Source organism: Aptenodytes patagonicus, chromosome 2 (assembly GCF_965638725.1).
Source record: "Aptenodytes patagonicus chromosome 2, bAptPat1.pri.cur, whole genome shotgun sequence".
NCBI classification, from domain to species: domain Eukaryota; kingdom Metazoa; phylum Chordata; class Aves; order Sphenisciformes; family Spheniscidae; genus Aptenodytes; species Aptenodytes patagonicus.
In genome coordinates this window covers 28,302,375-28,325,245 of record NC_134950.1, presented here as the reverse complement: position 1 = coordinate 28,325,245, position 22,871 = coordinate 28,302,375, and the positions used below count along the sequence as shown (strand labels likewise).

At 39.8% G+C, this 22,871-nt stretch overlaps 1 protein-coding gene across 2 annotated transcripts in view; it reads left to right on the top strand.

The window, feature by feature from the left end:
* NECAB1 (N-terminal EF-hand calcium binding protein 1) overlaps positions 1 to 22,871 on the top strand; it is a 69,862-nt gene that overhangs the window by 21,662 nt on the left and 25,329 nt on the right. The window contains exons 4-5 of one of the 2 annotated variants that reach the window (XM_076332172.1): positions 11,133 to 11,158; positions 13,562 to 13,659. In XM_076332172.1, coding sequence (XP_076188287.1) covers positions 11,133 to 11,158; positions 13,562 to 13,659 — 124 coding nt within the window. The remainder of the gene's footprint in view (positions 1 to 11,132; positions 11,159 to 13,561; positions 13,660 to 22,871) is intronic. The other variant, XM_076332173.1, reaches the window with a different exon arrangement.

Below are 22,871 nucleotides of genomic sequence, written 5' to 3'. Positions count from 1 at the left end.
AAGCATTAGGAGAATCACGCACATATCAAACAATGCCCAAACCACCTATTCTGTGATGTTTTCACTTGCAAATTACCCAAGGGAATGAAATTAAAATCATGGTTTGTGCCTGTAATTCCCAAGTAGTTTATGGCTGGTTTTTAGTAGGGGAGGGTGAGAAATTCTACTCAGTTGTGTACCTAGTAGGAGAAGATTTGCACAGATTATTTTGTCTCTCTTATCCAGTTAAAATACAGACTCTGTCAAACTCTGGGCAAATCATTTATCTTCTCTCTGCTTCACTTCGCTATTTACAAAATGCATACTGTAGTTCCCTATCCCAGAAATATTTTGTAAGCATTGAGATTATGCAGTGATTTACACTACACGTAAATGCCTAGGACAGATGGCTAGGGAAGCATGTCATGATCCGCTAGATCATTTCTTGGAGTATCTCAAGATTTCATACCCAGCTTGTCACAAGAGCAGACTTTGGGTTGTTTCCACGTTCATTAAATCTTTTAGCTCTGCCAGCATTCAAAACCTCACTGTCTGTGTGCATGAGTCTTTGTACTTCAAAGCCTGAAGATGAAAAAGGAGAGGTGGCCTTGGGGTGATATCCATGGGCCGCAAGCTCAGGAAATCTGAATTCCCTTCTCAGCTCTGCTGCAGCAATCTGTCAAAAAAATATTCAAAGCATAAAAGACTTACACTGGCTTAACACTTTTAAGGGAACTAAATCAACCAGGTATTAAAACCCCCTGTTACACGGGTCCTAATGTCAGTCTTGTTGAAGAGAGATTTAGAAGATTATTAGCTTTTAAAAAGACCAAGCCAAGCTCATGTAACATACCTGTTACAAAGCAGATAGGCTATGGAAGACTGCTACAATAAGCAACTACTATTTTCAGTGTGATAGCAGGGCAAATAATAGGGGGTTTAACTTCCCAGTAATTAAGGATGTGTCTGCCTAACTGGCTATGATCTCTGCATCTTGCTATTTGGTGCAGACAGGTGTTATCTTTTTACAAAGTAAAAGAAGAGTCAATTGGTACTGCAGTGACCATAATCGCCAGGAAAAAAGATGAGTAGGAATTAGTTACCACCACATAAATTTTCCAAGAGATAGGTTGAATAGGAGTTCATTATGCCAGGATGAATTTACATTTACAATTTGTCTAGACCCTAAAGTACAGGTTATTCATTCAGGGCAGATGATTGCTTTTACTGAAAATTTTCATTAGCTAAGGATCTTTCCTCAGTACATCATTTGGACATATATTTTGCAATTTATGAATGTACTTATGTGTAGACTGGCTATTTTTTTCTTTCTATTTCATAAAATCTACATTACCTTTTTATAACATTTTAAATATTAAATAAATACCGGTAAAGACACGCCATACAAATTGATTGCCTGATTTTTTTAACTTCCATTCCTTTTTTCTTTTGATACAGCCAGAAACAAATGTATAAGTTAATATATACAACATAGATTAATAATGATGCTATCACTATCTAGACAACCAAATTAGGTGAAGTAGTGTGTCCATGCAAAAAGGAAGTTATTTTTTCCCATATTTTAATATTGCTACAATGTTTTACCTTTCTTGAAGGTGTTTTAATACAAGAATTATATTTGTAGGAACTGGCAATCAAAAAGATAAATTGTAAACAATTAAATTTGTGGCGGGGTCTTTCATCCACTGAACCATAAGCTAATATAATAATTAGTTTATAGGCCAACTACTAGGTACACAGAGTTACACAGAAATTCCCCCCATGGGCAGACTAGCTCATACCTGTTCACAAGGCCTTAACATAAGTTGTTGGTTTTTTTTAAAGCCTCCTATGACCACAAAGAAACAAGAGGACACTGGGCCAATGGGCCACTGTGGTGACCCAGTGAATGCCAGTCTCCTGTTTGTTAATGAAGGCAGGGAGATAATATCAAGAATTAATTCATACATTAAATCAATTTTAACATTCTTCAGTAAAACAAGCAACTTCTGATTATTCAGGGATACTGTGCTTCAAAAGCTACGTAAAGAGACAGTAGAGTGGTTTGATTAGGCCATACAACTAGCATTCCTGATGTGTAATTAGCACAAGGTGACTGCTTTAGGAGGGTAGCAGTTAACTGTTCTTCCTTAAATGCAGTTTCCAGTATTGTCATTACTTCAGATTAAGGCTGAAAGCCAATTAGGCATTTGACTTCCACTGAAAGTCACTTCTATTTGTGCTTTCCAGGATCTCATGAAAACTTTGGCCAATCCCTATTCAACACACACCATTAAATAGTATAAAGAAGCTGTTACGGAGGGTCCCCACTCAGATGCCCTCACTCTGTCAGTGTAAGAAAAGGCTTTGCGTTGATGCAACATAGAATCATAGAATCATTAAGGTTGGAAAAGACCTCTAAGATCATCGAGTCCAACCGTCAACCCAACACCACCATGCCCACTAAACCATGTCCCTAAGCGCCGCATCTACACGTCTTTTAAATACTTCCAGGGATGGTGACTCAACCACTTCCCTGGGCAGCCTGGTCCAATGTTTAACCACTTGATTAGCAGTGATTAGGTCTGGGCTGTTACAGCCAGGTCTCCAGGTTCTCATTTCCTAGCATGCAGTTAGCACTTGCATCTATGGCAAAGCAGTGTCTTGTATTTAAAGACCCTTAAAAAAAAAGGCAAGAAATCAAGAGCAGTGATTATTAAAGACTTAAGCTTCAACCTAGAGTTGTACAACGATCCTTCTCCCCTTATTCATAATGGTTTAAGTGTTTTGCGGATTGCCCAGAAATAAGCACACTGTAAGAATCTGGGCAGCATCTTAAGCTCTGTTGAAGGTATCAGGAGGCCAAGGTAGATCCCCACAGTGTGTTGAGTAGGAGCCAAGACACCACAGTACAAGTTAGACCAACATGAGGGCATGGCTGTGAGCAGGGAAGGAGCAAGAGGAAGAGCTTATCTTTGCCTCCTGATTTGACACATATTTGACATGACATCTGTGTTATACATCTGTAATGTCATGGTTGGGAGCTTGTCAGTGCTTGTCCTGAGACCTCAAAAAAACTCAATGCACTCTACTTGAAAGCTGAGTTAATCTTTTCAGAGGAGTTTTGTGAGGGTGAAGGAAAGCCAGTGTGGTTCCTCACCCCTCTGTCCCCCTACAACCTCAGCTCCAAGCTACACAGTGCTCAACAAGGCTCTGCAGGGCTGATGGGAGCAATGGGAAGGGTATTGGAGGCAAATGCAGGTGCTGCAAAGGCACCAGAAGTCTTTCCCGGGGCTGAAAAGGAGAGTGACAACACACAGCTCATGGGGGAGATGGTCTGCAGGTCATAGCTGAAGTAATTTTGAAGCTGAAGACCCACATGCTCTGCTGTCTTGGAGCATCCTGGTTATTAACTCCTCTATCAAGTGAACGTGAAACACTTACTTTGGTTGTGTAGCAATTTGTACTATCATGGCACAATCAGTACACACAGCTCAAGGAAAAGGCTATCAGGGACTGATGCTCAAAGCCACCTGAAGATAGAGTTAAACCGGTGATGGTAATGACAAGAAATGGTTTATGTTTTCAAAAATTGCAGACTTTTACAAAGGCAATATCTGAGAAGTTTTAAGGCTGAGGAGAGAAGAGTGGAGTTGTCTTGCAACCTTAAGCATTGTGTTTCTTGACATATTCTCCTAAACACTATTTTTAGGAGCAAATTGGAGCACAAGAATGTTTCACAGATTAAACAGGAAGACGAATCATGGAATGTGACTGGCTTTGCTGACTTTCCACTTGAAAAATATTGAATAATTTTTTGGTGTTATTTCCATTGCTATTTAATTTCTTGGCCCTTTTGAATCACTAAATCATAATGTATACACCAAATCCAAATCTGAAGATCTTCTTCCTCCCGTATTTGCATCTAATCAGGAACAAAAGTCATATTTTTGTTGTAAGCTTGATATTTTAAGTACTTTAATAATGTGTGCATCATTCTTACTACCTAGTTTGTATCTTAACATTTCTATGGGCTCTCATCTGGTTTCTAAATCCATTATGTGCGTATGTTCAGTGCAGCTGCCTGGGGGTTGTAATATTACTGCAGAAGCTATTTAAACTCCCAATTATCGCAACTCAGAAAACCCTAACTTGTGGGGTTAGCATGCTCTAAACAATTAATAGATTGCAGTACCCGGTCTTCACATCTGCCTTTAGTGAATGCTAAACAGCTTGCGTGCAAGACAGTATTGCAGCACAGTTCAGCTTCAGAGGAGGTAATTCTGCAGAAATATAGCTGGTTTGTTTACATGTGTTATTGCCTGAATAGTTGTACAGAAAGTAGAGAAAAGTATCAGCAGCACAGGTCTTCTTATACATGGGGAGAAGTATGGAGGAGAAGTTTGAAATTTGTGGCTTATGGGGTGAATGCTTTTACAGCTCATTTCCTTGGTAAATCTGCCCCTGCTTAATTTTAATGTCAAGTCTGACGAGCCTATGTTTCAGCAGAGCAAGAATCCTTGACACGGTTAATGGTTTAGTGAATAGGTTTTAGCAGTCATTGCAAATGTAAACCTCCCTTTTACTCTTATCCTTCTCCCTCCCCTCCCCCCACTCGTAACTTTCATGGAAATTGTTTTTGCATAATGGCATCCTCAGGGAAAAGGTGTCAGAAGATAATGAGAAGATTTGGCAAAGTTACAAACCAAGAGATATGCAGATGATCTCAAGGGGATTCAGTCTGCAGCACTGCTGGAGAGAGAGTGCAATAAATGCTTCACTGATCACTGACTCATATGAGTCAGTGAGGAATCAGTCTTGTTTTTCTTACTTTTCTCATTGGTAAAATGAAGTCCTCAGCCAGGACATTAGTTACAAGGTAGGAGGGATGCTAGAACTATTGAGGGAGACCTGGGGCACAGGCAACCTCCCAAAGGTAGGGAGGTACCATTAAGCCTTTGTGTGTGGCACAAGTTAAACTATGCACAAGCCAGAGATGAGTTTGCTGAGGACCTGAGAGCCTCAGCCACCTGCAGCACCGAGTTTATGCTGGGCATTTGGGAGAGTCTGTCATGGTGCATGTACTGGACATGTAGGGATGGGACTTGGCACTATGGAGACACGTTTACAGTTGCATGTGTATTTGTCAGCAGGGTGTCTAAGGCTCCCTCATAGTCAATGAAGTCACTGGAGCCTAAGAAGTAATTCTGCTCACATAGGCTTCAGCATTGTTGCCCAGGCGTAAGGCATTTAAGATGCTCCCACCTGCGACATTAGCCCAAGGTGGACAGGATGACACAGGGGAAGCAGTTGGGACATATGTGGTGGGAGAAATGCTAGAGCATCTGAAACAACACTAGATGCCTATGTTATATCCAATTACTCAGGCTCCTGCTAGCTGGTCTACTGAAAAACCCTCAACTCCATTGAATACACTGGGGCTCCTTTGCCTGGCAGGGGAGGTTGGACACCCAGCGCACATATGGCCATCTACATTTAGGTCTCAGCCCCAAAGTGAGTCCACCTCCCTCCCACCTGCCCAGGTCTTCATTAGCAGAGTCCTAGTTCCTCCCTTGGGTCAAAAGAGAAATGCTGAGATCATCTGCCCTAATAGCAAACTCCAAAAGGATGCCAATTTGATGTCTGAGAGCAAGAGGTTGGTTAGCATTATCCTTGCAATTGTGGGAACCCCTCGGACTGCATTAGCCTGCAGCCCAGTACTATGCACTGAAATTAAAATGAAATGCATGTTATATGGGACCACAGTGCTTCCTTCAAGACCCTGGTTGTAAAGATAATAATGACAAATCCTCAGTAGTTTAACAGTAGTCTAAGGATAGTAATTATCTGTGCCTTGGATAGTTTTCTTTTGTTTCAGTTGGAAGGCATATTTTAGTCTCATGCTATTGCTGATTTATCACGGTTCGATACAAGTACACAGAAAAAAAAAATGAACTTCTAAGTACAATGACGAAAAAAAAGATTTATTAAAAACAACATGAGATACAGACAGGCTCTTTAATTAGGTGAACTGCAGGTGAGTGAAAATTGTTTTTTTCTAAAAAGGAATTACTGAATGCAAAAAATTGCAAGAGGAAAAGAATACATTGGGTTTTGACCGTTCTTAAAAACTAGATCTTTTAGATTAAATAAGAACTTCAGGCACATGGTGCAGCACCGACATCAGAAAGGTGCGTTTTCTACTATTTAAGAGACGTAATTGCAGCTATTGGCTTTAACTCTCAGACTTTTCAAGACAATAGCTACAGAAATCAGTTTGGAAATGAAGTACAGAGAAAAAGGCAAGATACTGGTCAGAATGAGCTCATTATACAGTTTAGTATTTCATGACTGAACAAAACAAGTTCACTGAGAATGATTTACACAGTCCTGAGGCTAACAGATCCTCTGGTCAGACAGACAAGCTGCAAATAGAGTTGCTTGGAAATTTTCCGTATGAATGGTTATTTTTAATGGGAAATTCAGCTTTCTGCAGAAAAAATGAGAATCACTCACACTGGGAAAATCAAACGGTGATGAGTAGCTTCAATTGCATTGACCTAAATGGAGCTGAGCTAGAATATTTCATTTCGGTTCAGTTCTTCAGATGATAACATCGGCTTCCTAGCAGTGAGCTCACTGCTTAATGGTAGGTGTAGTTTGAGGGCCTAGTCCCTTCCATAATCTGGTTTCCCAGAGAACCACAGCAGTTTTGGTATCTCTATCAGCATGTGCATTTCCAAGGAGTTTAATAAACCAAAATAAACATTTTATTTTGTGTAACAATAAATAATCTCAGTTTAAAAAAAAATCATTTTGGGACAAAAACAGAAGTTGAAACATTATCATCTTCTATGGTGTGAAAACTCTGAAAGTTGCTCCTTGTGGCAAAAGAGCCACCATGATATTGCCTGTCATCTCCTTGTTTAGGTTGGTGTGATTCAGACTCAGCTAAAAAAATCATAGCTCTGCAGCCCTTGTGCAGTTCTCTACAGATTTTAGCAGGCACCACAACTTTTAATATTATTATGACTCTTAGCAACACAGAGACTGTTATAGCTGGGATGATTAAGGTGGCTAGCCAGCCATGTAGTCATTGCATCCCTGTGAATCATTGCCTAATGCAAAGGACTAGGGTTGTTTTGTTTTTTTTTTTTCAGACGAGTTGTTAGTCAGGAAAAAAAAAAACAACAACTTTATTCTCTCCTCTAGTCCTGCCACACACAGAGCTGTAAGTGACTATTCTGAAGTTATCACTTGGCCTGGAGCTAAGCATAAGCAAACTAGGCAATTACATAGTAAGGCACAATTTGGGACATTAAAACAGCCATGACCCCACTGCCTGTGTCAGAGCCCAGAAAGCCAAGTTGGCTGCTGCATTTGAAAGGCCAGAGGGTGCACAATCCAGCTAGCCCTGGGCTTGAAGAGCAGCAGTGTCCTCAGGGCTCCCCAGGGACCAGCCCCAGGAGCTCTGTCCCACTTTTGCCCCTTGTTCCTCCTCTCCCTTTTCTGTGGCAAGAGGCCAACGCCTGGGCTTGTCCCAAAACCTCGTCCTACTGATGGCAAGAGGCAGTTTTGCCTCTGCTGATAAGAAACCTTGAAGAAACCTGAGCAAAAAGGTCTTTGCTGTTGCAAAGGAGCTGTGAAGCAGAATATCCTTAAAACGGAAATGCACGTATAAGACTCCTTTGCACAACACCCTCTGTAGTGTTGGAGCACTTATCTCATTTCACTGACTTGAAGTGGGATGGTATGCAGGCTTTCTTGTTGCAAAGAGCTTACAGCTTTTTGGCTGAGATTGTCCATGGATGACTATTCAGTTATCCTTGCACAGTCTAAGTAACAATTCCTTTCAGTCACAAATTATATGCTTCTACTTAACAATAGGGGATACCAGCCTCAAACTTTCCTCCCTAAAACTAAATTTAGCAAAGAGACGTGCAAATGGGACCCAAAAAGAGTTTGTTCAAGCCTCTGAAATAAATCCTTCTCATATCTGAGAATGAAGAGAGATCCAAAGAAGAAAGTGTTATCCTTCTCCAGCTATGATAGTCATGGCAATGAATTTCCTCAATTAAGTTAGTTCATAAGGTTTTTCATACAGTATTGAATTTTTCAATCAAATAACTGCTTTAGAAGCCAGAGTCCACACTTTATATATAATTCCTGTACTGAAGAGATGTCATTGCCTCTTCTTGTGGTCCAGGGAATATATGCAGATATTCTGCTGGTACCTTTGCCTAGAGGTGCCTTTTGTCCCAGAGAATGGTATGTGTCAGGTCAGTGGATGGGGCTGTGGATCAGTGGATTCACACCAGTGGATGGATGGAATAGCTTTAACCTTCCCTCCTTCCTGGCTGGCCCCGGTCACAGCTGACTGTGGTGGGCAGAACAAGAGCGTGATCACAGCTCCTTTCCACTCCTACATTTTGGGCCACTTCCAGAGGTACCACAAATAGGCCCTTTTGCCACAGTTCATTCAAGTGAATTTACTTATGTTTCTGTCACTGAGCAACAGGTATGATCAACTTTGCAGTGATCAGGACTGCTCAGTGGAATATTTGTAATAGTCCTTTAAAAATAGCTCATGTTATTAGGTAGAGAACATTTTAGACAAAGTCGGACATGTAAAAGGACTGCATTTAGTAGTCAGAAAGCAAATTGAGAGCAGAAGTTTAAAAAATGATCGTGCTGACACGATGTGAATGCATTTGGCTGCACCCTATGCTTTGGGTGCTTATCAGGAGTGGAGTGCTGGTGCCTGGATGTGAGTCATCCAGCAAATCTTGCAAATAACATGTTCAGCATTGCCAGATTATAGGTCTAAGCAGAAGCATCCTTGGCATACGTACCCACTGAAATGATGAACAGATGCCCGTGATAAACCTGAGTATTGAGTTGCAGAGACAGCCCTCTGGTGTGCACCTCACTCCTGTACTATTAAATATATTCCAAACTTCTTTAATTGCTTCTGTAGCATCCTGCAGGGAGCTCAAAATTGTTTGTATACAGAAAAAGAATTTCTAGGTTTGTTCATGACTGTGTTTGAAGCAGCATGTTATTATTTCTGAGAGAATGGAATAATCAGTGACACAAAATCATAGTTTCCCTGCCTAGAACAGCATCCCCTTCAAATAGGATGCCAAGAACAATGGAGCCTTAGAGGGTATTTATAATAGAGAAGGAAATACTATGACTATGCTAGACTGAAATCCACACTCTGTCATTTCTATGTTCTGTCACAGGCTTCCTGAAAGCTGCTGCACAAATCACTTTGGACAATAATTTTCTTGTTATTCAGGTGTCCAATTCTAACTGAAAATGAATTCAGCACCCAAATACTTTTCCATTTTTACTCATCCATTTGTGGCTGCATCGCTCCTGTCAATAGGACTAACAGCGATGTTCTGATGACAGCAATGCTGAAAGCCTCTGAGCCACTCCCTTGCTATATTGCTACCACACTGCTGAGGATACTGCAGAAGAACAAGGACCAGAATGGATTTTAACGTGAAATTTGAAAAGTGAGCATGAATTTGACTGGCTAACAATGTAAAAGGCTGTTTTAAACACAGTTATCAAGCTGTACATTAAGAAATGCAGAAATGTCTTTTACAAAGAGAAGGCAATAGGGCAGATGATGTGAAGGGGCAAAAAATGCAGGGACAATGAACAAAGAGTAGGCATCATAACAGCAAACTCCTGTCATTTAACATCATCATATTCTGTCACTGCTTTTCGACTCGGGCAACTCCAGCTTTCAGGGTTTCAGTTTGCTTCAAGGAGTGAACGTCTGTTGACCTAAGAGTTAAGTTTCTCAGCGTCAGCACCAATTCTTACTACAAATGTCATTGTACCTGCCACCAAGTTCATTGGAAAAATCAGATGCAAGACCCATTTGCAGCCGTCCAACTTGGCCCATTCAGATGCAGATCAGGTCACCTTTAGTTAATAAAAGTTGTGGGAAAATCTCATTTACATCATCAATTAAAAGTGTTCAGAAGTTTTTATAGCCCTGAGTATGCAAGTTTGTGACAACCTAGGATCATGCAATTTCTGTCTGTTTCTCTCTCTCTCATGAAATAAAAGCTAGGTGTATGGAAGTTAGCATTGGTGAAAGTGACTTTAAGATAATACTGTGTCATCATTTTATTAAAAGGTCAATAAAAAAATCCCATTAAAAAGATAAGTGAAAAAACCTTAAGTGCAATCAGCCGTTCAATATTCACCCCTCAGCAAGATTAAAAAAGGACATTCATGCTTTTGAGTTTCTTATTAATCAGTTTCTTCTCCTCCTTGGAAGAAAGTCAATATGCTAACTTTCAGAATTGAGCTGTAGGTCAAATGGTCTATCTTTTGACTATTAAAGCCTCAGAGAAAATATTGCTTAAGAGTTGATCAAGATGAAATCTGTTTGAAATGAACAGTTTTGAATTGTATGGAATACTTGCATACACTTATGTATTTATATGGGAATATGGCAATACAGCTATTCTTTTCACATCACTAATTTTGCTGAAGTTAGTACTGGTGAAACAGTCTTGTATGGCCAGAAAGACTTAGAAACTATGTGTGCTGATGGGCTATGTCTGGTTTTAGCCTCCTGCTGTACTGTCTCTCCTCTGGAGTGCTACTGCCCGGTGAAGATTGCAAACAGGAGAAATCTGTTGGGTTTTCGCCTCATTTAGCATGGAGGGCCAAGCTCTCTGAGCCATGCTGTCCAGCATGACAGCCACGGAAGAGGAGTACAGGCAGAAAGGTGTGGAAAAAACACCCATGCAATTTCTGGTGTTTAGCATTAGGACCAAGTGTGTAAAGCCTGAGGAGCAGTGACTCTGCACCGTGACACCCCAAGGCTAGGTAAGGAACTTCAGAGGGGCCTGCCCGTGAGTAGGAAGGTGCCAGTGGGAACATTATCAGGAAGGGAGGCTGTGCCTGCAGCCAGCTACAGCACAGCTACAGCCTCCAGCTTAGGACAAGCCTCCCTAAGGCAGCGGAGCAAGGCCAGCAAGGGCCAGGCACCCACATCCCCTGCTACAGCCCAGGCAGAAAGGCTTCATATCCCAGTCAAGCTAATATTGAGTCCTACTGTTTACCAATCCAACAAGAAACATTACTAAGCTCGCTAACCATCTATCCTCTTATCTTTGCAGCAATCTTGACACAGAAGAACTCTGCAGTAAGTTCCTTTTTTCGGCAAGGAGATAATCTGTGCCTGCAGCAGCCCTGTGCAAGTGAACATACCATGTGATACGAATTTTTTTTTCTGTTTAATCTTTGTAGCTCAAACAGAAAATAATTTCCATTGAAAGAACTCCTGGGAGAATGCAAATGGCTTATAAACTTTCAGACTGTCATCCATTACATGCAGAAATTACTTTGAAAATACTTTTCTTAATCGATACTTCACATTCTCTGAGCTTCGAGATCTGTTCTGATGTAAAGATAGATAGATACCTTTTATCTTATTTCCCTTTCATGTGAGATATTTTTTCTAGCTAGTTCATCATTTTCAGAGGTATGAGTGCTTTGGCAATTTTGAAAGAGATTGTCATATTAGTACCCCACTGGAGGAAAGTTCATTACTTTCCTCCAACTTGAGCCAGTGAGAACAGCAGTTTGAAAATTCCTATCATCCTTCATCACAAAAAACTCCTGCAAGGCCTAGAATATGGCCCAGTTACACATTTCTGTGCCCCATTCTGGGCTGTGAGTCATTTCCCCAAAACCCTGTTTGTTCTCCAGCTATCTTATAGCACCTGGTTTAGGAGTGCTGCTTGCAGCAGAAAACAGTTCACAGAAAATCTCTGCAAGGTCTCCCACAAAATGCAAAAAAAATAGGTATACTTATCAAAACCAGCCTATTTCTGAGGGAAAGATGTCAGCAAATGGTAACCTGATAAATTTTCCAATGGTCAACAATGTTGAAGACCTATAAAAGCTGAAAACCCTGTCAAGTTGAATGCTAGGTCATTTACTCACCCACAAGATAACTCTACCCACTGAGGGGCACCTCAGCCTGTGGCTTATAAATATATGAGAAGAGACTCAGCTGAAGTGAACTGGGCTGTGACAACTTCTGCTGGTTGAGAATCTGGCCAAAATTATAGAAAACTGGCCAAGGAAGGCAGGGGGGATTGTTCCACAAGAGATTTACTGCTGTTGATATTGCACTGGAGGCTTACGGATTTGCTCAGCACCTGACCCCACCAGCCACCTCAGGCTGGCCAGATGGCTGAGGAGGATCTCAGCCAGGCACTGGCTCTGTTTACTGTCTGTTTTGATTAAATATGGGCTGCTTCAGCTGCCTTTTAAATCTTTCATAGGTTGCCACTAGGGTGTTTCTCATCTGTGAATCTGGTACTGAATTTACTCAACACGTGTTTAAGCTAGTGATTATACAGCTCTTTCTGAGTTCTCTCAGTTGTCCTCAGAAATGAAGCTTCACTTCCAGGATACTAATTCACAATACGTTTTCATTCTAAATCATTTCATTCAACCTCTCGGCAATACCAGATTATGTGGCAGTGCTCCTGAAACCTTATGCTTTCATGACTCCCTTGAGAAGCTCACGTTGACCTCTTAAAAGCCTCAAAGTATAGCTATTTATTATTTCAAAAAGCTCCTATCTAATCTTGTTCTTCCTGTCTGCCATTTAGATGTTGTTTTTCATACTCTTCCAGGTGATCTGATGTCTAAATGCCTCGTCTAACACAGTCTCTAGCTTTAACATCATTTTCTTTCTTTCTTTTTCACACTTTTCCTTCCTGTGCCTCCCTCTATTGTATTTTGCCGCATTGACCAAATGGGAACTCAGGTCATGATTTCCCAGGGTTGCCTCCTCCTCTCTGCCTCCTCCTGTAATCCCTCTGATTGAATTATGTCCCCTGATTTTACATCAGTTCTTTCTGTTGAAATGTCCTTTGCTTTGAGCAGCTGCAAGGACATCCTGCAACTTACGTTATTTCCATGATTTTTCTTAAAAGTCTTTTGTATGCATCATATTTGTTGAAAATGTAATCACAGTACCTGGGACTAGAGGCTTATCTGGCCAACTCATGGCCTCTTCGCTTCTCAGAGAGAAACAACTGACCCCGACTCACAACAGCCCCCACTTGATTTTATCTCCTCTAAGAGCTTTATCAATGTTATTCATTTTTGTAGCAATATAATCAGATTTAGTACATACACATGAAAACTTCATTTGCTGCTAGTAACTATAAAAGTAGACTATTAAACTGAAAATCTAGTTTAGAAAGAAAATGTAGATATTTTGAAAGTAGGTCTCTTTCAGCTCTCAAACTGATATTTTAAATTTTTGTCAATTTGGCAACCCATTTATTGAAAGAAAATGTTTTGAAACACTGATTTTGGTATTTTAAGTACTCTGGGAATTATTTTGAGGGAAATAATACAAAATTTAAAAATAAAATCATCCCTTTCATTGTAACTCTTGTAATTTTATATATTTAGATAGTTAATAATACCATAACTGAATTCAGACTTGATAAAATTGATATTTAATGAAATATTGATTTTTTCAGGTCATGAATACATGACGTGGGTTTTCTTCTTCTTTTAGAATATTTTTCCCAGCACTTAGGAGAGTATGAAAATGTTCTATCTGTCTTGGAAGACTTAAACATAACCATACTGAAGGCAATGGACAAAACAAAGAAAGTAAGTAAAAATTGTGAAATTTTTGTTACATTGTATATTTTGTTTATTTGAACATGTATCCAGTATTTTTCTTATCTAGATAAAGTTACTAATTCGTATTTAAGTTCTTCCACATATACATGTATGTAGCAAAAGTCCAGTAGGAAAAGGCTTGTCAAAACAGTTGAGTATCAAAGCTGTAAAGCTCTGTCTGCAAAGTATTACACTTTGGATATAAACAAAATGGTCTTTGCAAATGATCTGAAGAATGTTCTTCATATTGTCGTACCAAGAGAGGGTTCCATGTCCCATGCCAAATGTGGGTATTATCAGCATATCAACATTTGAAAATAGTCTGAATTTGAAAAAATAATCCAAATTTTTGAAGTAGAAAACATGTTAGTAAAAGGTGCTAATGACTTAAACTATATTAATGAGTACCATTAAATTAGGTAGGCAAGAGTCATCTGGAGATATACTGGGGGTCGTATTTATGTTATTGTTAAATGTAGATTCCAGGATAGTTTAAAAAGATTAAAAAGGGCTGTAATATCTCTCTCCGTGTTCCCTGAAGCTGAACCCCAGTACTTTTATGATTATAAAACCACCCTGTAGGCAGCGGCTGTGCATCCCAAGTACTTAGTCCCGAAATATAACTGGCCAATGTAAATCACTTGAAAGTATTTCTGATTATAACAACAGAAGACATAGAAATTTGGGTTGAGTGAAACATCCTGACCGAGAGCAAGATTTCATTTCCATTTCAGGCATTTTAAACAAAAACAGCACTCTCAGAGTCAGCAAAGAGGAGGTGTTAGGGCTGTTGCCCACCGGCACAGTGAGGGGGCATTCACCCCGGAGGGAGGAGATGTTTCTCAGGAGAAGCTCGGTTTCTCCATCCATCCATCTGACGGGGGATGTAGCCATGCTGCAGGACGTGCTAGGCGGCCAATCCACTTGGGACTCAATTCATTATGGTCATACCTGCTCGTATGTTCATACCTGCTCGTTCATACCACATCCTAGCTCGATGTCTGATCAAAAGTGCATCAAGACATTGGGTAATATGCTCCTTTTCCCTGGCTGAACAATTAAATATTCTGTGCAAGGTGGAACAGCTTCAAAAGGTGAGGGAAAGCACAAACCAGGGAAAGAAGTGAACCTAGATCCTCCAAACCCAACCCCAGACCCACACCACAAGGTGTGCCACTAGAAGGCAAGCCGTCAACAACAGAAATTTCAGCCAAAACTATTCAGTAAGATCCCATGAGAGGAAGAAAACCTGATTTTTTCAGTCATTCAATTGAGAGATCGATGGGGAGAAAGCTGTGCTTCTCTAGCAAAGCTGTTATCTTTGGCATTCAGGTGTTTGCAAGAGTGCAGTACTCATACATTTTACACGAACTGCCAAAATAAAAACCTGAAAGTGTAGCTTATTTTTTTAGAGCTTGAGCCAGTAAGCTGAATGTCTCTCTGTTCATGCTGTGCATCTTCCACTCCTAATGAAGTGAATGTGCATTGACTCACTGCCTCATTGGGCTGGACACTGAAAAGCAACAGATTAGTTTATTCTAGCCATGCATAATTTTAAAAAAAATTAGCCATGTGTATAAACTACTGCTAAAGGGCAGGACATGTCATCTGATAACTACTGGAAGTAAATAGAACACGGCATTTAAGAATTACTTCAGAAGTTAATTACAGAGGAGGAGTCCCAGTAGACTAATCAGAGTTGTAAGAAGTAAGCCCTGGCCTGCCTAGAAAATGGATAAGAAAATCTGGAATATTAGTAAGTGTTTCATTTGTCTGCTTGAAGAACCCATCTAAAAAAAAAAAAAACCACACCACAATTTCTTTGAATTTTATTTTCCTGACTGCAGATTCAAGCTTAATGGGGTTTCTCTCTTTCAGGAATATCCCAACTGACTATTCGTTAGAGGTGGCAGAACTAGAGCAAGGCTAACACTGGAAAAAATACTTTTAATTCCCATTAGAAGACACAGTGTGTGAACACAGTCAAACAAAAATTGTGTCCTCAAATATTCTAAAATAGAGCTTTCTGCCAAGGATATGCCCAGCAACTACAGCTTTGTATGGAAATTAAATTCTCAATTCAAACTTGGGATTGTCCACAACAGGAACTCAGTTCTCAGGAAACAGATAGGTTATGTGACCTGACTACCTGATAAATCATTGGAGTGCAAATAATAAACTTTCCATCTTAAATAGTGCAAGCTTTTCTTGAAGTCTAAAATCTGCAATATATCCACCTAAAATCAGAGCTGGAGGTGGAGCAAAAGCTAGTTAGCATATTGAGATAGCATGGATAAATGATGTTCATCACCAGTGACACACACAGATGTGATGTAGCTCCTAGCTCAAGTTGACTTCGCAGCTCAAACAAGCAGGTACTCAGAAATGGGTGGTTTGGTTATGAATGGCCATTGGCATGTATGCAGAGCAAGGTTTGAGTTTCCCCTCCTAGTGCAAAATAAAACTTTGTCATTGCTCTGCCATTGCAGCCACCTAGTCCCTTAAATAGTCAATGAGTAATGGGAGCATTTATTACAATTTTCTAAGCCATTATCTAGTTGGAAAATTCATATATAGAAAAAAAAGCCCAGAAATGAAGACCTACACTTTGAGAGCTACAAAGACATGGTGTATCTACAGCGGCTGAGTCAGTTTCCAATGACAGGACCAAATTTCCAAGGACCAAATTCTCCTATTAAAAACCAAAAGTAAAAACGTCTCAGACTGAACCTGAACTCCACCCTGCAGAGCATGGTCCTGACTACAGACCCAGTCCTCAGGGTTGCCATGAGCTTTCCATCCCCTCTGACTTTTTGTGGATTGGAGAAAGCTCAGTGCCTCAAACTATCAGTCTCTGCTAAACTTGCCCAGAGTGCATGCCACTTCAGGTAGGCAGCTCATTCAGTCTTAAATATCTGGGGGGGAAAGGAGCAACTTGGTACTTCATTCATTTTATTTATGCAGTTTAGAGTCAGATAAACAATCACCACTCAGTCCTTCCTATAGAAAATCCCTGCTTTCCTACCAATTCATGATGCCCGTACTCAGTAGGTACTTTGCACGAGATGCAGCTGTGGAATGGGAGCCCTAGAAAAAATGTTCAGCTTCAGTTTCCAAGGAAACCCCGGAGAAGGAAGATGTGTCAGTCTTCAACGAAAAGCTGAACAGTGCATTAGAATGTCTGAAAAATCTAAATACCTAATCTGCAAACCCTCCTTATTCCAGATATAAACAGAACTAGAAATTTTTAAAAAACCCTAAATGTAGTTTAATGTACTTTTCTTTACTTTTTGGTGTACATTAATCTAAGTTTGATAACACCAAAGTGTGTGGCATTATTTGACTCATATCTGTAAATCTAGTACAAAAGTGTGTACCAAGTAGCTTTTGCACATGAAACAGATTTGACTCTTCATGCTGTCTTGTTTCAGTTCTGAAAATCACATGCATTAATGAACAAATACCTTGGGTTTTGTTTACAAATATTCCCAGCCTGTTCAGCCTTTAGTCAGAAAGGTCTCTCACCAAGAGCAACTGGAGTTTGGCTTGGCTACGGACTCCTGGATTTAAATCAAGATCAACCAAATTGTCCCCATCACTCCAAATTATTTCCATGTGTAGATATTTTTAACCCAACAGATTAGCAGATAACTGACTCCTGCAAATTAATTGCAGCATAATTTCCGTGTACTTTATTGCCCTCTGTGGTTTGAAAGGGTTGTCAGCACAGCTTTCCTGAACTGAGCTTTTCTCTGGTCTCCCAGTCCAGTGCTATCTGAAAGTGAAAATATTGAGTCATCGATGGGAGAAAATGTTCCAGTGTGTTAGCAGGTTCAAGAAACTTCGAAACCAGATTTCCTTTCACCGTTCTGGGGCCAGATCCCTCCAGGCTATCCAAACTAAACAGCACCTGGGAAGACAGGAAGCCCTCGGTGGTGTAGGTGCGGTTCATGCTCCGTCGCTTCAAGGGAAGGTGCTAAGCTAAAAATGCAGAGAAATAGATATAGCAAGGAACATCTTTCAGCAGGGAAAACACTGAGTTGCATTTGCAAGCAACATACTTTTAATACAAAAGACATCTTACCAAAGGATGCCGGGGAAGCTACAGCCCTTCTGTTCTGGTACTGGTCTCTTGTGTTTCATCCTTCCACAAGGAAGGGAAACACGTATCTGAGGATTTTTAGAGGGACTTACGGCATTTGATATTTGATCATTTCGCTCCTTAGGATGGAGAGTCTGCATGAGTGGCTTATACGGGAGTGGTGAGGACAGATTATTCATTGGTGTCAGTTGTTTTTCTTGTACCTGCCAGGTTGATATTTTCCTGAACAAAGTACAAGCTGGGATAGTTCTGTTTATCTCGTTTCTTCTTCATCTTGTATACAGGAAGCATTAAAAATTAAAGACTCAGCAAAACTTTACAAATGCATTGGAAGGCTTGTTTCCTTAAGCCTTTTTTCTCTGACATCTTTTATAGCAAAACACAGAAGCATATTTAATAAAATATTTAATCTTAACTTCTTTATTACCCAAATAAAGATACCATTTTCAGCAAGCTGCATTTTTATTACTTTCTGTAGCTTGCAGTCACATATAAATACAATGAAGAGAAACTTCGCAACCCGCAGCACAGAAAATAAAATCTGTCACGGAGTAATGATGCAGATAGATAAAAATAGACCAGTTTTTTTAAGGTGCTTGACATCTTGGTTCTTTTGACTTGTGAATACTGAAAATCAGAATCTTAGAGACTAAAGAACATGTCTTCCTCAAGTTATCAAGCCATAAAATTGTTGCTATTTGTCAGCTATTCAGTAAGAACAAGTTTTGCTCTATCATTTTTATTTCTGGTATTGCTATAGTTTATTACAAATGCAACCTGCTGGTGGTGGTGAACTATTCTGTACTCAGTAAACTAGCAAAAGCTCATTTAATCACCAAAAATGTAGCTTCCATATGAAATGAAGTTGGCAATATAGAAGCATTCAGGGGTTTAAACAGGCATCTAGTGGTATTTTAGCAAACCTGGGGTATTCAAGGATGTCCAAGATGTCTGCTCAACCCTGACAAATAGCACACAGGACCTCCAGGAGACGCAGGGGCAGGAGGAGACCCCCTTCTGGGGTAGTAGCTGGAAACCAGGTGGGTCTCTGTAGGGCACCAGACTCCAGTTTAGGTACTAGAATAGCTCTGAGGTCTCTGAACGGTTTTTCCCAGAGGAACAGTGTCACAGAGGAAGAGCTTGTGATGGCTTACCCTGATCTGACAGTGCCTTTTATCAAAGTCATAACACCCATTTGAAGTTCACTTTTTTTCACCAGCTGAAGAGCACTCCCCTCTCCTCCTGCCTCCTGCCTTCCCTTCTTCCAACAGCACGGGGTCATTTTCCAGCCAGGACTGATCCCCATGTGTCCCCACTGGCACTGTCACTGGCACCCGCACAGTGAAGGCTGGCAGCAGAGGCTTGGGAGGAAGCAGGGACCATTTCAGATGATTTTAACCCCCCTGCGCCCTAGGGCAGTTTATGCTGCAGTGTTGGTAAAAGTCTAACCAAGCTGGCTGGTGGCCACGTGACTGTGCCAGGGGGATTTCAGGATGGGATATGCTTCCTGCTCGGTGATTTCAGTGACTGTTGGCTTGAGCCTCACCTAGCCCATTAGCCTATCACAGAGATGATAACAGTCTTGACATACAGCGTACCGGCTCTTAACTTACTGGAGTAACAACTAAAATTCAGACTTTTTTAATTGGCACATCGGCAAAATGGTGGGAATCGGGAATCACTGAGAGCGACTGAGTCTGGCAGAGATGCTTCCTCGGGAGACTGGCACTAAGTGCCCATGTAGTTGTTTCTTTTTCCCTGCAAATGGAGGCCACCCTGTGAGCTGTCTCAAAAGTGACTTAAGACCACCATACCTGTTGTAAAAGTGATCCGACCTCCAGCAACAAAAAGCTTCGTATCTAAGCTGTTTCTTAGGTTATATTGGTTATATTTATTAGATCATACATTTTAATTTCAAAAGTAAATAGCGCAATAGATTCTTTTTTTTTTTTTTTAAAGTAAATTGAAACTGGCTTTTATAGTTAACAGTGCTTATAAGATGAAACTTTGATCCAGTGAGTAAGAGTGGAGCTTGACCCTATATAACTTTATATCTGAAGTGCAAGTCCAATAACTATAACGCAACAGCAGCCTCCTGGAAGGACTTGGGTAGGACTTTCGTACAGACAATAGAAAACATTTATGAACAGCAAAATGAGAAATTAAAATCTGAAGTAAAGGGAACATCAAAATAACCAAGAAGGACTGTCAGCACACTTCCTAAACAGTAGGAATTTGTTTAAATATTGAAGATCTCCCCTTAATCTGTTCTTCCATGTCATCCTTTCATCATCCTCATTTCATTGTCCTCATTCCATTTCTTTACATCTCTTTTCTTCCTCAGAAGGACAGCAAAATCTTTCTTCCATAGATGAAAGCCAGAAAGTGCTTTGGCTAGAATAGTTAACGTACACTTTTTCAAAACTGAATCAGAGAGAGATGACCTCTGAGTGCACACTCCTCCGGTAAATACAGAGGTACAGCTCTTTTGGAGACAAAAGCACTGCAGACTTCCATGGAAAGGAATGGCAGGCAAACATAGGAAACAAGAGATGGGACACTGCAAAATTTCTCCTTTTCAGACTCTGAAGTCTCATGTTCTTTGCTTTGGAGAGACTTTCTTCTCTTCTTTGCAACTATTTTATGGACACCAAATGATCTGTCTGTGATAGCTGTACCAGCCTCAGTAAACTAGCAAACACCACTTAAGCAGCAGTAACCATGACTGGTTTATACCCAGCATTTAAATATGCAAAACATAAACGTATTAAGTTTAGGATGGAAATGAAAGATAATTCTTATTCAATAGAGCAATCAAGTTCTGGAACAGCCTTCCAAGCATTTGGGGGCAAAAAAACCTAACTGCTTTTTACATGTTGCTTGCAAAAACATAGAAAGGGGAGTGCGTGGTGTGCAACAGCAAGATGCTGGACTCAGTGACATTAGACAGCATGTCTAATTCTTTGTTCCTATGAAATAATTCATTTTTCTGCTTTGCTCAAAAAAAACCCAAAGCTAAGTGAAGTCAATGCAGCCTTGTTATTACCGGAAAACTTCTTGTATTGTCTAAAAATAGGAGCCAGTCAAAGTAAGAGAGAAGATTATAGGAGCTGAAAGAGTAACACAGGGACATGCAATTTAGTTACTGATGGTGCATTTATAGTAATTATGTAAATCACTGCACTCTGGAGGGTTGATACCCATTATAAACCAGAATACCTAGATTTTTTTAATTGCATATTTGAGTAACAGTAAAAGTAGCAATTATGTAAATTATATCACAAAACAAAATAACTGGGAAAAAAGCTAGACAAGCATATGTCAACAGCAGAGTTCCAAAACTAATATTCTGTTTGAGCAAAAATGAAGTTTTAATTGTTTGTTTGTTTGTTTTCTCAAAATCTGTGTTAAATTGGCTGGCACCACTTTTTGCACGATTAGAATTTATTAAGTTTCCACAGAATCTAGTCTTGTTCTCTTTGAAATTGCACTTTTTACAAATGCACCTTTTGCAGAATGAATGTAATGAATAGCTGCTGCCAAAGAATAACTTAAGGTAGGTATTACTCAGTTTACCTTGATCATTAATTTTCATGCATTGGCTTTGAATCCAGTTCATTTGTTCCTTACATTTGTCAAGTTTTTTTCAGGTCAGCATGAGTCTAAAATACCATAGCCATCTCCCATCTTGATTTTTTAAAGTGGACAAAATATCCAGATTCCACTGGAAATGAAAAGCCAGAACAAAAAGGAGTTATTTATTTTATTATGCCTTATGAAGAAATAGAGATCTGTTCAGGATGAAGATTATATAGAACACTGAAGGCAGACAGATGAAGGTCAAGACATAAAGAGCAGTAGTGGTACATGCTGCAGCATGCAATGATTAATACTGTAAGACAACTGACAAAAATACTGCAATCTGATGTATTTCTTAACTGCACAGTTAATTCTTCCTGTATATTTGATTGCTTCAGGCTGTCTTTTAATGACAGTTAACTCTATTACACTAGTTTAATTGGACATATATTGTACCTCCTTCCATTACAGTGCATAGGGGTTTTGATTCTCATAATTATTTAGAAGATGTAAGACACTGATTAAAAAGATCATAGATGAAGAAGAGAGTTTCACAAAGAGTGAGGACTTTCTGAATTCCACATCAGAAAACATCCTCTCAGAATATTTATCATCCAGCTAGTCAAGCAAACTGCAGACTCAGGATTTGTCTTTCTTGCATTAACGGTGTGTTTTCACATCCTATCAGCTATCTTCAGGTACCTTCAGTGGCTAGGCACCACTTGCATAGATGTCATAAGTTAATACCATGGAGGGGAATGAGCGTTGAAAGATTTGCCATAAATTCATGCTTTTCACAGAGGAGACAAAGGGAAAGGCAGAGCCAGAAAACCAATAAAAGATGTGGCTGCCTACAGATTAGGCATTACGTGCCCTGCGCTGCCAGTGCCCAGCCTCAAGAATATAAAATTGAATGGGGAAAAAAAAATCCTACCCTTCCAGGCAGATGTTGGCTATGTTGCAGCAAAAAATGCATGAATTGTTGGGCTGAAATAAGAACAAAAGAAGATTCTTTTAGTCAAAAAATAGTTCCAATTTTCATTCTAAGAAAAAAATAGCAATAATTTCAAAATTTCATACATACTGTTCATTCAAAGAAATGACAGGTATGGCACTACTCCCACCTCCATTTCTCACAGACATTTCATTCAGCTCTAATATCAGACCAAACATACCCCTCTAAAATACTAACAGTGTTCAACATTAGATCTACAAAATGAGAGAGGATTCTAAAGCAATTGTTGAAGAAAGTCCTAAAGACTTTCTTGACTGAACTCTGAAGAATTGTCAAAGATTTTTCAGTAAAAAATAGAAAAAAGTGGAGTAAAGCAGATGCCTTCAATGCATTTTTGTGTTGTTTGAATTTCAAAGCTTTATCAAGTTAAAATTTTGGTGGGAATTTTTCAACCAATCCTTTTTGAGTGTTCAGAAGTCAACAAAGGAATAAAAAGTAGTAACATCAAAATATCAGAGCAATAAATGAACTTGTTAGTAAGCTCCAGCTGCCCTAGGCTTTTAA